This window comes from Anarhichas minor, unplaced genomic scaffold (assembly GCF_050575085.1).
Source record: "Anarhichas minor isolate MPS153535 unplaced genomic scaffold, ASM5057508v1 ptg000006l, whole genome shotgun sequence".
Lineage (NCBI taxonomy): Eukaryota > Metazoa > Chordata > Actinopteri > Perciformes > Anarhichadidae > Anarhichas > Anarhichas minor.
The window spans coordinates 458119-474129 of record NW_027466452.1 but is presented as its reverse complement, the minus strand read 5'-3'; the positions used below and the strand labels follow the sequence as shown (position 1 = coordinate 474129).

The 16011-nt window shown below is 40.9% G+C and overlaps 1 protein-coding gene across 1 annotated transcript in view; it reads right to left on the bottom strand.

The window, feature by feature from the left end:
• LOC142933750 (phospholipid phosphatase-related protein type 4-like) overlaps positions 1-16011 on the bottom strand; it is a 54783-nt gene that overhangs the window by 17822 nt on the left and 20950 nt on the right. Inside the window, exons 3-4 of the mRNA XM_076077968.1 lie at positions 7849-7978; positions 7522-7717 (exon numbers count right to left, since the gene is read on the bottom strand). Of these exons, the coding sequence (XP_075934083.1) occupies positions 7522-7717; positions 7849-7978 (326 nt within the window). The remainder of the gene's footprint in view (positions 1-7521; positions 7718-7848; positions 7979-16011) is intronic.

The window sequence follows — 16011 nt, the reverse complement described above, 5'->3', positions numbered from 1 at the left end:
CAGCACCTGCAAGCCAGAACGACTTTGGAAAGTTGGTTAGCATCATGCAGCGTCAGAATGAAATCACTGAACTTCTGGTAAAGCAACAGAAAATGTCTACTCTCCCACCACTGAATATTCCAGTTTTCAGTGGTGACCCACTGGAGTTTGGGTTTTTTATGAAAGCATTTGAGCATGGTATAGAGGGTAGAACTGAAAGCAACAAAGATAGACTCCATTTTCTTGAACAGTTCACTAGCGGCCAGCCCAAGGTGCTTGTTCGCAGTTGCCAGCACATGCAGCCAGACAACGGTTACACAGAAGCTAAGAAACTCCTCAACAAATACTTTGGGAATGAATACACAATTGCCTCAGCCTACATTGAAAAAGCTCTGAAATGGCCCACAATCAAGTCAGAGGATGGAGAAGCCCTTTCTAAATTTGCTGTGTTTCTCACAGGTTGTTGCAATACAGTGGATAGTGTGGAATATATGGAGGAGATGGATAGCCCTACTAGCATGCGGGCTATTATCTCGAAGCTTCCTTTCAAATTAAGAGAGAGGTGGAGAGGAGTTGCATGGGAAATACAGGAAAGAAATGGCAGAAGAGCTAGATTCAAAGATCTGGTCAGTTTTGTGGACAAACAGGCAAAAATCACTTCTTACCCATTGTTCGGAAACATTCAAGAGCCCAGTTTCTCTAAGGACGTTGGCAAGTTTAGAGGGAACACGTCAAGTAGTCCAAGATTCAAGGAGCAGAAGAACATCTTTGCCACAGGCGTTGAATCAGTGAAAGATCAAATCAAAAGGGACAAGGAAATAAAGGAATCTCCCATAAGTGGAAAGCAGTGTTCTTTATGCCACAAAGGTCATGAACTGGAGTTCTGCAAGCTTATGAAACAGAAGTCTCACAAAGAAAAGCTGGACATTTTGAAGTCTAAGGGCTTGTGCTTTGGATGTTTGTCACAAGGACACATGAGTAAAGGCTGTCAACAGAAGCTTACCTGTCAAACATGCTCGCTAAAGCATCCCACAATTCTGCACATAGCCAACAAGAAGTTTGCTCACTCAACTGATGAAAGTGAGAACAGCAAGCTATCTGATGCAAACTCGTCTATAACTATAGACACAGAAACATGTGGTTGTACTGGGGCCGGCAAGGCGGAGTGTGTGCTTTCAATTGTTCCAGTCAAAGTAAAGTCTGTGAAAGGGAACCGAACAGTTGAGACATATGCGTTCTTGGATCCTGGCAGTACGGCAACATTCTGTACAGAAGACCTGATGCAAGACCTGAAAGTAACAGGAAGAAAAGCCAACATCTTTCTCAGTACTATGGGACAAAAAGGGCCAGTTCGTACACATGTTGTCATGGGACTGGAAGTCAGCGATTTGGATGGGAACAATTTCTTGGAACTCCCTCAAGTTTTCTCACAAAAAGAGATACCGGTCAAACTGGAAAATATTCCACAGCAAACCGATGTGGATAGATGGCCATATTTGAAGGAAGTTTGTCTCAAACAAATCAACGCAGGCATTGGATTGTTAATAGGAACAAACACGCCCAAGGCATTGGAGCCGTGGAAGGTCATCAATAGTCAAGGAGAAGGTCCTTATGCGGTGAAGACCATCCTAGGCTGGACTATCAATGGACCTTTGAGCAGATCAGACACTGGCAAAGGAAATAGTCACTGGCCACAGGTGACTGCAAATAGGATTTCTGTGGAAAAACTAGAGGAACTCACAAAGCAGCAGATGAAGCATGACTTTCCAGAGTCTCGACAGGCTGAAAAGTTGGAAATGTCTGGTGAGGATAGACAATTCATGGATTCTGTGTCACAATCGGTGAAGCTGATAAATGGACACTACAGCATAGGCATGCCGTTAAAGAAAAAGGAAATAACATTTCCAAACAACCGTTCCGCAGCAGTACAGAGAGCGGAATCCCTGAAACGGAAGCTTATTAGGAATGAGAAATTCCACCAAGACTATGTCAAGTTCATGGAGGAAACGCTGCAGAAGGGTTATGCAGAACCAGTTCCCACTAAAGAGGTTGACGGGAACGGTGGCAGAACATGGTACATTCCTCATCATGGGGTTTACCACCCAACAAAGAAAAAGATAAGAGTTGTGTATGACTGTGCAGCCACGTTTCAAGGAACGTCTCTAAACTCACAGCTTTTACAGGGGCCAGACCTTACAAGTTCCTTCATTGGTGTGCTGATGAGGTTCAGACAGGAGCCAGTTGCTTTCATGTCTGATATTGAAAGCATGTTCCACCAGGTAAGAGTTCCTGCTGAAGACTGTGACCTGCTGAGATTTCTGTGGTGGCCACAAGGAGACCTCAGTCAAGAAGTGAAGGATCACAGAATGACAGTTCACTTATTTGGTGCGACTTCATCTCCAAGTTGCGCGAGCTACGCGCTCAGGAAATGCGCTGAAGATAATCAAGCAGACTTCAGCCCAGACGCAACAAAGACTGTGCTAAGGAGTTTTTACGTCGACGACTGCTTGCGGTCTGTTGCAAGTGAAGACCAGGCAGTTGCTTTGATACAGGAGCTTAGGACCTTGTGTGCTTTAGGGGGTTTTAAACTGACAAAGTGGATCTCCAATAGCCGGGCTGTGCTTGCTTCTGTGCCTGAGGATGACAGGATAAAAGAGGTCAAAGATCTTGATTTGGAAAAAGACACACTCCCACTTGAGAGAGCTCTGGGAGTTCAGTGGTGTGTGGAATCAGACACCCTTGAGTTCAGAGTCGTCATTCAGAACAAGCCATTGACAAGAAGAGGGGTCCTCTCTATGATGAGTTCTGTCTTTGACCCATTGGGGATATTGGCCCCTCTCCTCCTTCCAGTAAAGTACATTCTGCAGGAGCTATGCCGAACAAAACATGGATGGGATGACAGTATGCCAGAGGTTCTTGCTCAGCAGTGGCATCAATGGGTGATGAGCCTGCACCAGTTAGCTAACTTCAAGGTGGAAAGATGTGTGAAGCCATCTAACTTTGGGGAAATAGTTTCGGCGCAACTTCACCATTTCGCTGAGGCCAGCGAAAAGGGTTATGGCACAGTCACATACCTGCTTTCAAGAAACCGCCAAGAGCAGTTACACTGCACTTTCATCATGGGAAAGGCAAGGGTCACGCCCCTAAAACCGGTCACAATACCACGACTTGAACTCACTGCTGCAGCTGTAGCATCCAAAATGGACAAGATGATGAGAGCGGAACTGGATCTGGACCTCAAGGAGTCTGTGTTCTGGACCGACAGTACTGCTGTTCTTCACTACATCAAGAATGAGAAAACAAGATACCGTACCTTTGTTGCAAATCGGATTGCAATCATTAGAGATCAGTCAGAGGTTTCTCAGTGGCGTTATGTTGGCACAGCAATCAATCCAGCAGACTTTGCCTCACGAGGTCTCACTATGGATGCCTTTTTAAAGGCAAAGACTTGGATAACCGGACCGAAATTTCTGGCAAAGCCTGAAGCAGACTGGCCTGACATGCCAGACAGTACATGTCAGCCTTTTTTGAATGACTCAGAGGTCAAACAAGCCACGGTTTGTGCTATTACAATGGAGGAGAACATGGATGCAACCTCTAGGCTTCTTCAGCATTTCTCAAACTGGTTTGACCTAAAGAAAGCAGTTGCATGGCTTCTCAAGCTAAATAACATACTGAAGATACTCGCTCAGAAGAGAAAGGACTTAAAAACCTCACTGATGAACAGGAGTTTGGATGAGAAAGGTCAAAAGACAATGGAGGACAGCGGAGGCAGAGTTCGCCAGGTCCAGGTGAAAACCAGCACAAATGTTCTTCTGAGACCTGTCACTAAGCTCTGCTTATTGCTTGAAGGTGACATGTAACACTTTTGACTCTCGTCCACAAAATGGACATAAAAACGTTCATGAAAAATGACAATGATTACTGGACGTTAAAAGAGTTCCTGGTTTATTAGTTAAGGTATTTCTGACATTGGTCTTACTTTTGCCTTTGTATTGTGCTCGCACTATGGCTCTTTATTAATGTGCATGAGAATAATTGTTTTGTTAGCCACAAAGACAATTAGGGGCCGGAATGTAAGAGCCATTTTGTATTCTTAACAGTTTTTGTATTTTATGTTTATTGCAAAAGTATGTGTGTTATGCTCTTTAGAATGTTTACCATATAATAGAGTTAAAAGATTGGTCATGTTGTAAAATGTGCTTCAAATGTGTGTTTTTGCCCTTTGAAGATAAAGGCTCCTCTATTCTGTCCTGCTATTGGATAATTATTGGTTGACTCCTTTAAGTGAGTTTCAGTGTAAGTTAGGCTTTGATGGAGCAGGATGTGGAGCAACAATTTTTCTGACCGCAGATTCTAGATCGCAGATTATAGACTTTTTAGTTATAGCCAGCTTAAGTCAATGCTTTAGTACTCCAGTTATTACCTAAGGAAATTGTTTTGTTTATTTTTGTTTACATGGAATAAAGCCACTCTTAACTACGAGCTACGAGCCTCATCTTTGGACAGCTAGCAAGAAAAGTTTAGCCTGCAAGAGCACGTAAGTTGGACATGGTAGGCTACGCGAGTCAGAACCCTTTACATCCTGCAAGAAGTGGCCAAGAAGGACGGTAAAATAAGCTGCCACTACATAAACATTTCATTTTTATTATCCTTGCTTACAGTACATATATCGCAATATATTGAATCACAACCTTTATCATGATGCGTATCATATCGTCAGATTCTTGCCAATACACAGCCCTAGTAACTTGTAGCACGATAATATATTTTTCAGTTTTCTTTGATGCCCATTGCCTCACTAAGTCATATCTATCTACATATGCACAATGTCACAACTGAGAAAGTATTGAGAGAAAAGCAACGGTCTGTTTAATCTGTAGATACATTTGCATAAACACATTTCCCGATAATAATACAGTTTACAGATAAGATAATGTTTAATTATGCAGCGGACATGGTGTTTTGAGATTTAATGAAAGAAAGAAATATCCTGAGATTTTTGAAGGAGCTCAGGATGGATCCTGAGAACGCCTGCTATACTCCAGATAATTTCGCTGTGTAAACTAAGAATCTGTGTGGAACAGCTCACCAGTGTGCTGTTCAGAGAGGCATGGAACATTCTGTATCGTATTTTGCTAAAGCCTGCTGCTGCTGTCAGAAGGTTTAACGGAGGCGCCACTGTGCAGCCTTTTGGTAAAATGTTACATTAATGAGATTTCAGAGAGGTCTGTGTGTGTGCCTCTGCCATCTAATGCCACGAAATTGCTCTGAGCACTTCCCGATCAGAGATCATTTAGCACAGTGTTCGGCTGGCCAATAGAGGGCCATGGGGCATGGCCCCACCTTGAGCCACACACAAAAAATAAAATTATAATAATAATAAATTATACAAATTGTCAATATTTGTGTTTTTGAACTATGGAATGTACCCAGTAATATGTGTAAAATATGATATCTGCGCAAAATATATGCTTTTCCTGCTCGTCCTCTCCGCCTATGTGCACGACACGTCTCAGAACGCGCAGCTAGGGGTCTATGAAGCAGTTTAGCCAATTGCTGATTAAAGATATAAATGAGTGACATACAATTTAGCCAATCAGCGCCCTCAAATAGATTTGGCCCAAAGCTGCTCATTCTCGTCAGGAGAAGTCTCTACAGGCGAGCGCGTGCCCCAGCGCGAGCACTACTCCTCCAAGACCCGTTTGAGAGGAGAACTTTGGCGGAGATTCTGCTGATCCCAGATCAGCCTGACCCCACAATCAGACATCAGACTAGCAGGAAAGGGAAGCAGTACATGCGAAGCTTCTGTACTAGCTGTACACCAGACAGGTTTGGCTAGCTGGATGACGTCATGCTAATAACTTATTTAGCTTTTTAAAACAACGGGGACAGATCCAGCACGGACAGTTAGGGAGTGAGGGACATGAAGCATGAAGTCTGAGAAATGGATATATAGTTATAAATAAATCATTATATATGTGTGTGTGTGTTTTATATTATAGTGAATATTATTATTTGATATACAGTATATATTATTATATTATACTGAATATTATTATATGATATATATATTATTATATTATTATATGATATATATATTATTATATTATTATATGATATATATATATATTATTATATTATTATGATATATATATTATTATATGATTTATATATTATTATATTATTATATGATATATATATTATTATATTATTATGATATATATATTATTATATTATTATATGATCTATATATTATTATATTATACTGAATATTATTATATGATTTATAGATTATTATATTATTATATGATATATATATTATTATATTATACTGAATATTATTATATGATATATATATTATTATATTATACTGAATTCCCTGTGAGGGTGACATTAATAAGATGTCCTGACGTGTTTATCAAAGTGTTATTTACTGCTTTTTTCATGTTGGAATAAATGTTAAATATTTAACTGCAAAGTAGTAATGCGTGTTTGATACCTTAATGTTTTTGCATTAAATCATTGTGGGATGTTTGCTGAAATTGATAGGATATGGCACAGCCCAACCTAGAACATGTTCCACCAGCCACCACTGATTTAGCAGCTGGTAATACAAGCAACAATGGGTGACAAAACTGCCCAGTGACTTGGGAGCTATGTTTAATGCTGAAGAAAGACCAAAAGTATACATGTCCTTAGAAATAAGGGCTCCAGAAAGGTTCTTCCTGAAGGGCTGAGATCCTATCCAGAACCATCTACTTCGGCAAATAAGGTTTTTTCAAGGGTTCTTTGTAAGACTACAGGTTCCATTATAATTCCCTTTGATCAAAAGAACCCCTTATATTGCACAATAAACTGTGATTGTGAACCATGATAGGGTTGTGCTGCACCACATCAGCCTGTAATATTAGGTTAGTACGTGAGTATGAAGTCAGCAGTAACTGTGAACGTAGCAGTGCAGGCTGTCGGTGAACTGCTACAACTCCTCCAGCCCCGAGCTGAGTTCCTGTATCTTGTTTGCAAATTGCTGATTAAAGTGAAGGGGGCTGTTAGACACAACCACAGCCCAGGCTCACTTAAATTGGCTGATCTCAAGGTGGACCAGCAATTCTCATTTTATTGACAAACTGCAGTTTTTGGTGGACCGGCCAATAAGTGAAACATCAGTGGGGCTGTGCAGATGGGTGTGTAGGTGCTTTAAGTGAGCTCAATGTTGGCTTAATATGTGTCATTTATCATTTTGTCACAGTAAAACAGCCATGTTGTCACCAACCCATGTTGTAGTACATGACCTTGGCAGTGTGATGTAGCGTTCTACTATTTGAACTGTTTGAACACTTGTCCGCTGAGCAGATCTGTAACCATAACAACAGGGAAAATGAGTCTGCAGCTCCAAGAAGATTATAGCCCGTTCATGTGTGAGTGTGCTAAAACTAAACATTAAAAAGGACCCACTCACCCACACACATCCTCTGACACACTCACTAGATCACTCCCACACTCTCCCACAGTCAGTCGCTTGGTAAAACTAAGCCTTACCTCCCAGCATTGATGAGCCCAGCATCTTGTCCAGAGCAGATATCCTCCAGAATAAAAGCTTCATCGCAGGTGGACATGTTAATGTGGGTCAAGTTGGGTTTACACACATCCAACCAATAGGGTGTGTGTTGACCAGTGGACAGCTGGAGAACATCAGTTATCAGTGCTGTCACACACAGGCCGAAGATATGGACACCTGGGAAAAGCAACAGCAAACACCAGATTAGTAGAACATGTTGCTGTTAGAGCTGTTGCCTGTTGTCTGTGGTTCAGTTACTGAAAACACGCATATAATCAGTTGTGTGCATAAAGCATGTGTCCTCCCACCTATGAAGCGTACAGCCCTGCGGATGTAGGAGTTGAAATTACAGCCTGCAGCGTTGATGTTGGCCTCCGTCTGTGTGGCTGATGACCTCCTGGATAGATAGCAGTACAGAATGGCCTCTCCTATCAGAATCTACACACAGACACAGACAAAGAAGAGATTTTAAATCACCAAATACATCCAATATTATTGGGGAATTTATTATTGTTAATATCCCACTGTCATGACTGATACCTGAATTTGACAGAGTTTATGGTTTCGTTTATTTATTTACACTTTAAATAGAAGATTAAATGCAAAAATTTGATAAAAAAATCAAGAGATTTCCATCCCAGACGAGTAAGACTGCAAGATAGTCTGAAAAAAGCTAGTAGTACGTTTTGCTTCTTTGTCAACCTACTGCTTCGAAGGTCAAAAATGTACTTTATGTAATCTCAAAATGTGAAAAGTCACATCAAAATGAAGTTCAAACACAAGCAAAGAAGGTGAACTAGATGTGCTGGCTCTCTGATATAAATGGTGCATTACGATTAACTGATCTTACACCTGGCTTTAGAGATTGTAAAGCCCTCTGAGGCAAATTTGTGATTTGTGATTTTGGGCTATACAAAAATAAACTGAAAATAAATTGAAATTGAAGGAACATCAACAGAAAAAAACACGAATCAACTGCTGTTATGCGAATATTAAGAGTTGGGCGCATCGAGATAAACAGTTGGTGGCACTAATTCTCTAGTCGAATGTCATTAAACTGTAGCAGAAGAAGAGGACACAAGATAGATCACTTAATGAAAAGAGCTCCAGTCAAACCTCATGCAGTGGAAAACCATGTGGAAATCATTTCTGTTTGTTTCATGTATGTTTTCTATTTTTAGTCTTTTCAGTGGAGTAGTGAAGCCCGAGTGACAAATAAGTCACAATTTTCATGTAAGACATGATGCAGATTTGTCAATTGACACAGCAAGCAGCAGCAGCAGCAGCAGCAGCAGCAGCAACACTGCAGCGTGGAAAGGATCAAAAGCAGCAGAAGCAGCAAAAGATTTGGACAAACAGTTGGGTCATTGCCCTTTCGTGCTGAGAAGATAACAAGCAACAACAATGATGCAATCAACAGTGCTGTTATACGTGTACTGTGAATTCACAATAAAAGGATGTCTGGCGAATTTATCAGCAAATATTATCTTATTGCACGTGTTGGCTGAAGAACAACATGCAATTGTGGTTTAGAAATGACGAAGATATGTTTGAGGTCATTTATCAACAATGTTGATATGATAAGATATTTTCCATTTGGGACTGCTGGCTACTGATCAACAGCAATGCATGGGTGGCTCCACTCTTCATCCAGATAAATGTGAACTACTGGATGGAAGAAACAAACTTTCTGCCACCACCAGGTCTGGCCCAGGCCAAAGTAGTAGCATGCCAGCTACAACCAGGCTAGGCCCAGGCCCTAGTGGTAGCATGCCAGCTACAACTAGGCTAGGCCAAGGTCCTAGCGGTAGCATGCCAGCTACAACTAGGCTAGGTCCAGGCCCCAGCAGTAGCATGCCAGCTACAACTAGGCTAGGCCAAGGCCCTAGCGGAAGCATGCCAGCTACAACTAGGCTAGGTCCAGGCCCCAGCAGCAGCATGCCAGCTACCACCAGCCTACACTCAGGCCCCAGCAGCAGCATGCCAGCTACCACCAGGCTACACTCAGGTCCCAGCAGCAGCAGGCCAGCTACCAACCGGTCTGGCGTCCGGATCAACACCAACCAGGGTGAGTCCTGAGAACAACACCATCTACACATACTGCGACGGAGGAGACATTTTACCCATTGATAATACAAACTCAATTGTCAATCATTTTAGTCCACTGACTGACACGCTGCTATGGATACCTGCTCACAACAATTTGAAAACTCCGAACATTGCGCTGTAACAACGAAAGTGAAACAAAGTGGCCTGAATCCAGCTATCAGAAGATTACGTAAACATAAACTTTTCAAAACGGTCAATCATGCCAGGGTGCTCTGGGATACGCACACAAGACCTAAAGGACTGTTTGGGGGGCATTTGAATATTCGAAGTCTCTTGCCTAAAATGGATCAAATAAAACATCTTGTTGTGGATTCAAACCTGGACTTTCTATGTCTCTCAGAAACATGGCTACATATAAACTCACCCTCTGTTGCTCTGAATGTACGTGGATACAATATATTTAGAAGAGATAGATCTAGTGGTAAAGGAGGAGGAGTAATGTTTTACATTAAAGAACACCTTAACTGCAGCCAGATTGAGTCGTCAAGTGATGTCATATTGGAATGTATTGGTCTGAAAGTGTCACTATCATCTCAAATGTCTCTTACTCTTATCTGTCTCTACAGACCACCATCGTCCAAATGTGAATTTTATGATCAGCTTAATTCCATGTTAAAGGAATGTGACTTTGACAAAGAGGTTATATTAATGGGTGATTTTAATGTAAATTGGGAGGATAAGTCTGGAAGAAAATCCTTAAAACGTACAATTGATTGCTTTAATATGACCCAGTTAGTGAACAAACCCACAAGGATAACCCACTCTTCTCAGTCCCAGATTGATTTGATTTTTAGCAATAAACCAGAAAGAATGATCAAAATACACAATATGGTAACTGGTATGTCTGACCATAATTTAATACTTTTAACAAGAAAACTTACAAAGAAACGTTTTAATATGTCTTCTACCAGGAAGGCTTATCAATTAAGAATACCGAAAGGTGACCAAAATTCATTTGAGGATGCTATACAAGGAATTGATTGGAGCAACTGTTTAACGGGTGCAAGTGTGGAGGAAGATAGCAATATCTTCTTATCCACAATACAGACCACAATTAACAGTTTCCTTAAAAAAGCCAAAATTAAACAAAATCAAAAGGACACACTTCCATGGCTAAATAGTGACATCTGGAATTTAATGAAAAAACGGGACTATGCGTTAAAATTGGATCTCAAGTCTAAATTAGGAAATGATAGGCAGAAATTCGTAATGCTGAGAAATCAGGTAACGAAAGAACTTAGAAAAGCAAAAGCTAATTTTTTTATTAAGATCATTGATGAAGCAGGAGGTAATTCTAAAATAATATGAGATAATCTAAAGAAGTTAACAGACAAACAGAACAGCAATTCAAAGAAGCAACTTAAAATGAATGTGAAAGGGTGGCTTACACAAGATGAAGTTGTAATTTGTACAGCTTTCAATTCATACTTTATCAACTCAGTGGAAGCTTTAACTCGAAGCTCCAGTACTGGTCAATTTGATCCTATACCAGTAAATGAAGGTCAACCATGCTTCTCTATTCAAGATGTCTCTGAATCTACTGTCACCAGAGCTCTAGGCTCACTCAAGAACTCTAGGGCCAAAGATGTTTATGGAATTGACAATATTTTTCTAAAGAAACACTAAGGCACGCTTGCTCACCCGATCACAAGCATTGTCAACAACTCTCTCAGGCAATGTGTGTTTCCGACAGGATGGAAATCAGCCATAGTAACACCCATTTTTAAGTCAGGAGATTCAACCGATGTCTCTAATTATCGGCCAATCAGTATCCTCCCTGCTGTTTCCAAAATTGCTGAGAAACGTGTGCAGAGCAACTTATTAAACATCTCTACAGCTCTCCATATCAGCTGCATCCTATGCAGTTTGGTTACAGGGCTAATCATTCGACTGAAACGGCCAACTGCTTCCTCTTAGAGAATGTGAAGCTTAAAATGGATAAAGGGGGTGTAGTAGCAGCGTTTTTTCTTGACCCGAAGAAGGCTTTTGATACGGTTAATCACAATGTCCTGATTAATAAACTGTCAAATTTGAACTTTTCCCGAGAGTCTCTTGCTTTGCTGAAATCCTACCTTGAAGGAACCCAGTGTGTCAGAGTGGGTGATGTTTCATCATCTACTCTGAGATCTAACATGGGAGTACCCCAGGGTTCTATCTTGGGACCTTTATTATTCAGTTTATATATTAATGATTTGCCTGGTGTCTGCGATGGGTGTGATATTCAAATGTACGCTGACGATACAGTGATTTATGTGCAGGCAAAGAACAAGCTGCACTTAAACTCACGTCCACAATGACAAATGTAACTAAATGGCTTGCAGATTCCTACCTTCACCTGAATGTTAAAAATACTGTTTGTATGTTCTTCACAAAGAGGGCTTGCAAAGTGCAAAATTGTATTTTAATGCAATGATTATCCCCCATCTGACAAACTGCTTAACCAGCTGGGCACAAGCCAGCAGCACAACATTAGAATCTATTCATATTCTCCATAAACAAGTCCTAAAAACACTTGATAAAAAACCAAAAGTCACCATCACTGCAATATTCTCACCAAACACCATATCCTGAGTTGGGAAAACATCATTAAATTCACTGATGTGTGTCTGGTTTTTAAAATTTGACATGGTATGGCCCCGCCTCCACTTAGTGATTTTATTAAACAAAGCACTCAAAGCAGCAGACTCACTAGATCTGCTGCAAGAGGTGATTGTGTCATTTCACAAAGGTCAAGCTCGTTTAGTAAATCTACATTCTCTGTGACGGCAGCTCACTCGTGGAATGCTCTGCCACCACACATACGCACACAAAACACGTACAAATCATTCAAGCATAACCTTAAGGAATGGCTTGTTGCCAATCAGGCGTGCAAGCATTGATGTGCTCTGTCCTGCCTGCTTGTTTCGCCTATATGTGCATTTCTCTTGTTCAGTGTTGCTATTTTCCATTTTTTGATGTGTATGTTATGTGCTTCAGTGTTATACTGTATATGTGCTTGTCCTGTAGGTGGGTCTGTTCTGCGTGACGCATGCTGCAGCCTGTTATGTCTGCTCTGCTTTAATGTCGTACACTTTTCTTTTGTATTGATTTTGTCTATACGTTGCTGTCCGTTTGTCTATGAATTTTAATTCCGTTTCCATTTGAGATTTTGTTATATTAGGCTGCCTTGAAACATCTGGCCGGGGACAGCAGATGTAAATTAGCCTCTCTGGCTAACTCTGGCTCGCTTACAGTTCAACTGTTGATTGGTGTGCATTGTCCCTGAAAAATAAATAAATAAATAAACAAATGCTGATACTCAACTGTCTGTCTACCAAGCAACTGTCTGTCTACCGGTCAAGTGTCTGTCTACCGGTCAACTGTCTGTCTACCGGTCAAGTGTCTGTCTACCGGTCAACTGTCTGTCTACCAAGCAACTGTCTGTCTACCGGTCAAGTGTCTGTCTACCGGTCAACTGTCTGTCTACCACTCAACTGTCTGTCTACCGGTCAAGTGTCTGTCTACCAGTCAACTGTCTGTCTACCAGTCAAGTGTCTGTCTACCAGTGGTCACTAACAAAATCTCCATTAGCTGTTTAGCTCAGTGCTATTGGCAGATGAGCCGCTCACTGTGATTACTCTGAGCAGCATGATGGGAATGAATTACAATATAATAAGTGTCTGATTAAGTTAGGTATTCCAAGTTTTTTTAAGGTTGTTCCTCAACAACTTATATTGGACGTGCAGTTGTGACAGACTTTATGTCCTCTTCCCTCATTGACACATGTGGTTTTGAGAGGCTGTGATGTTACTGTCTGTGCTGCTGGGTCATCTCATCACACATACCAGAAAATGGCAAAAAGACTTATGGCACCGTCATGATGATGGGAAAGGTGGCAATGGTTGTTGTGCTAGCACTGTAGCTTGATCATAGCCTGTATATAAGAAGTAGACATAGTCGTCAGGACGTCACCCGTTGCCGAGTCCATGGCCATCTTGGTTTTTGCAACAAGTAAACTTGTAGGAGCCATTAGTTAGGTCTGGGTATTATAAATGTATATTGGGAGCCTACCTCAGGTTGACCACGGGTGGCAGTGTGGGTTAGTGTGGCAGGTAATTAATATATGGGGCACAGGTGCAACAGACAGGTGATGATGCATGGGTGACGGGGAGATTGCACGGTTTTTACCGCAAAACCAGACACACCAGAGGGAGACTAGGAAGCTAAGTGATATCAAGTTGTATTGTAAATTGTGAACTCTAATTAAATGGGAACCTCACCCAAAGATACGAAAAGCCTGGAAACTTTATGTCGAAGCGAGTACGAAAACACGATCTTCTCCCGCACCCAGCCGAGTGGCTAGTTACAGGAATCAGTCACTACAAAACTGAAGTGACCTATTTGGACACGCGCCGCAGTAGACACGCAGTATATGGCTCTGGTAACGACCTGTCAATCACAAGGTAACCCTGCCCTGAAGCATACCTTCCTTTATGGTCTATTTGACTCTAAATCAGGGGTCTCAAACTCCCGCCACGTCATTTTATGTGGCCCGCGAATCCGCCAGCAAAAAAAAAAAAAAAAAAGTTAAAAAAAATAATAATATTTAATTTTAAGTTCAAGTTAGACTTGATAATAAAAATATCCCCATAGTCGAAATTATGAGATAGAAAGTCGAAGTTATGAGATAGAAAGTCATAACTATGATAGAAAGTCATAATTCTGAGATAGAAAGTCAAAATGATGAGATTGAAAGTCAAAATTATGAGATACTTAAACACAGTCACAGAAGCAGCTCTTTGGCTGGTTACTGTACATTTGACATGGAAATGTATTGTGAGTACATTGAAGACTACTTTAAACTGGCTTTAAAACACATGAAATACTTCACGTGGGATTGTGCAAACGCACCCTTGAAAGGATTTTAAGCTTTGAACAAAGTTATTGTAATAACTTGTGTTTGATATTTGTGTTTGCTATTTTCTTTAATAGTTTGATCTTTGATAGAGTAATGTGGGTTTATTAACCCTAAATTAAAAGGATTTAAGTTATAATAACAAATGTGCTTAAATATATTTTACATTTATTTTTACACTTGAATAAACAATAATCAAATGCAGAGAGTTATTTACCAATATGTTACGAGTAGTTACATTTACAACCGGCCCTTTGTGGCGACCGTGATGCTGATGTGGCCCAGAGTGAAAATGAGTTTGAGACCCCTGCTCTAAATGGACCATAATTTACGAAATGAATACCATGCTGTATTGAAGAAGACTTTAAACTAAAAAGTATAACCATAAACTCATGTATACGATGTTTAAGTAGGGTAATTTTCTCAGAGACTTCTGTACAATCTGACTTCTATACAACCAGAGGAGTCACCCCCTGATGGCCAGTAGAGAGAATACAAGTTTAACACACTTGTATACTAGATTCTGCAATCTTTTTGAAGTCGTCAAACTATTTAAATGGCATTTGAAGTTTTTTATGTTTGCGTTTTTCTGTTACCTCCCACAACAGCTCCTCTCTACATGTATAATCCAGTGGTGGGCCGTCAGGGCCAGCTAAGCCTTCTCTGCTGGCCTAAACAGAATCACAAAGTTATAGCTATTTTATAATTTCATAATTTTTCATAAATACACTACATGTATTCTAATTATTTTTAACATTAGCTTGCTTTAAGTAGAGCTTTTATCCAATCAGATTCCGCCCCTATGTCTCTATGTAAGGAGAGAGGCCTGAGGTGCTCTAGGAAGCCTTTGCAGTTTGAGTGAATGGGGGATATTGTTGATTGTCATAGTCTTCAACCAATCAGATCTATAGTTTGACATGTTGGGCGTATTCTTTGACATGTCAGAGCTTCCTACGTGGCCTACAAGTACGTAAGCATTAACGTGCAGCTCAGCATTAACGTGCGCCGTGATTGGTCAGTGGGCTAGCGGCACTGTTGTGAAGCTGAAAGCTAGCTAGCAGAACTTAGTAGTAGTAAGATTCCATGTTGAAAGATATAAGAAGTTATGACATTGACATGATATTTTTAGCCTTTTGCTTGGTATGGCTTTGTTTTTTTAACACTCAATGGCTGAAGGAGGAGAAACAGATTTGGGAGTTACTGGCAATGCCTTTCTGAAGGACATTTCCAGAAAAGCTGTAAGAAAAGGTCGGCCAACCCCACAGCTAGCAGCCCTGACCCAGCCAGGAAAAGGATTTGTACGAATGGTATTCCTGGCTGACAGCGTCGGAGAAGCGTTACACATTTTATGGCTAAGAATGAGTTCTATTTGCGAGTGAGCGTCTTGGTGTTTGGAGCTATGCTAGATTTACTAACCTGAGGTGGCTAACCAAGGCAGCAACAAGACACCATAGCACGACACGACACT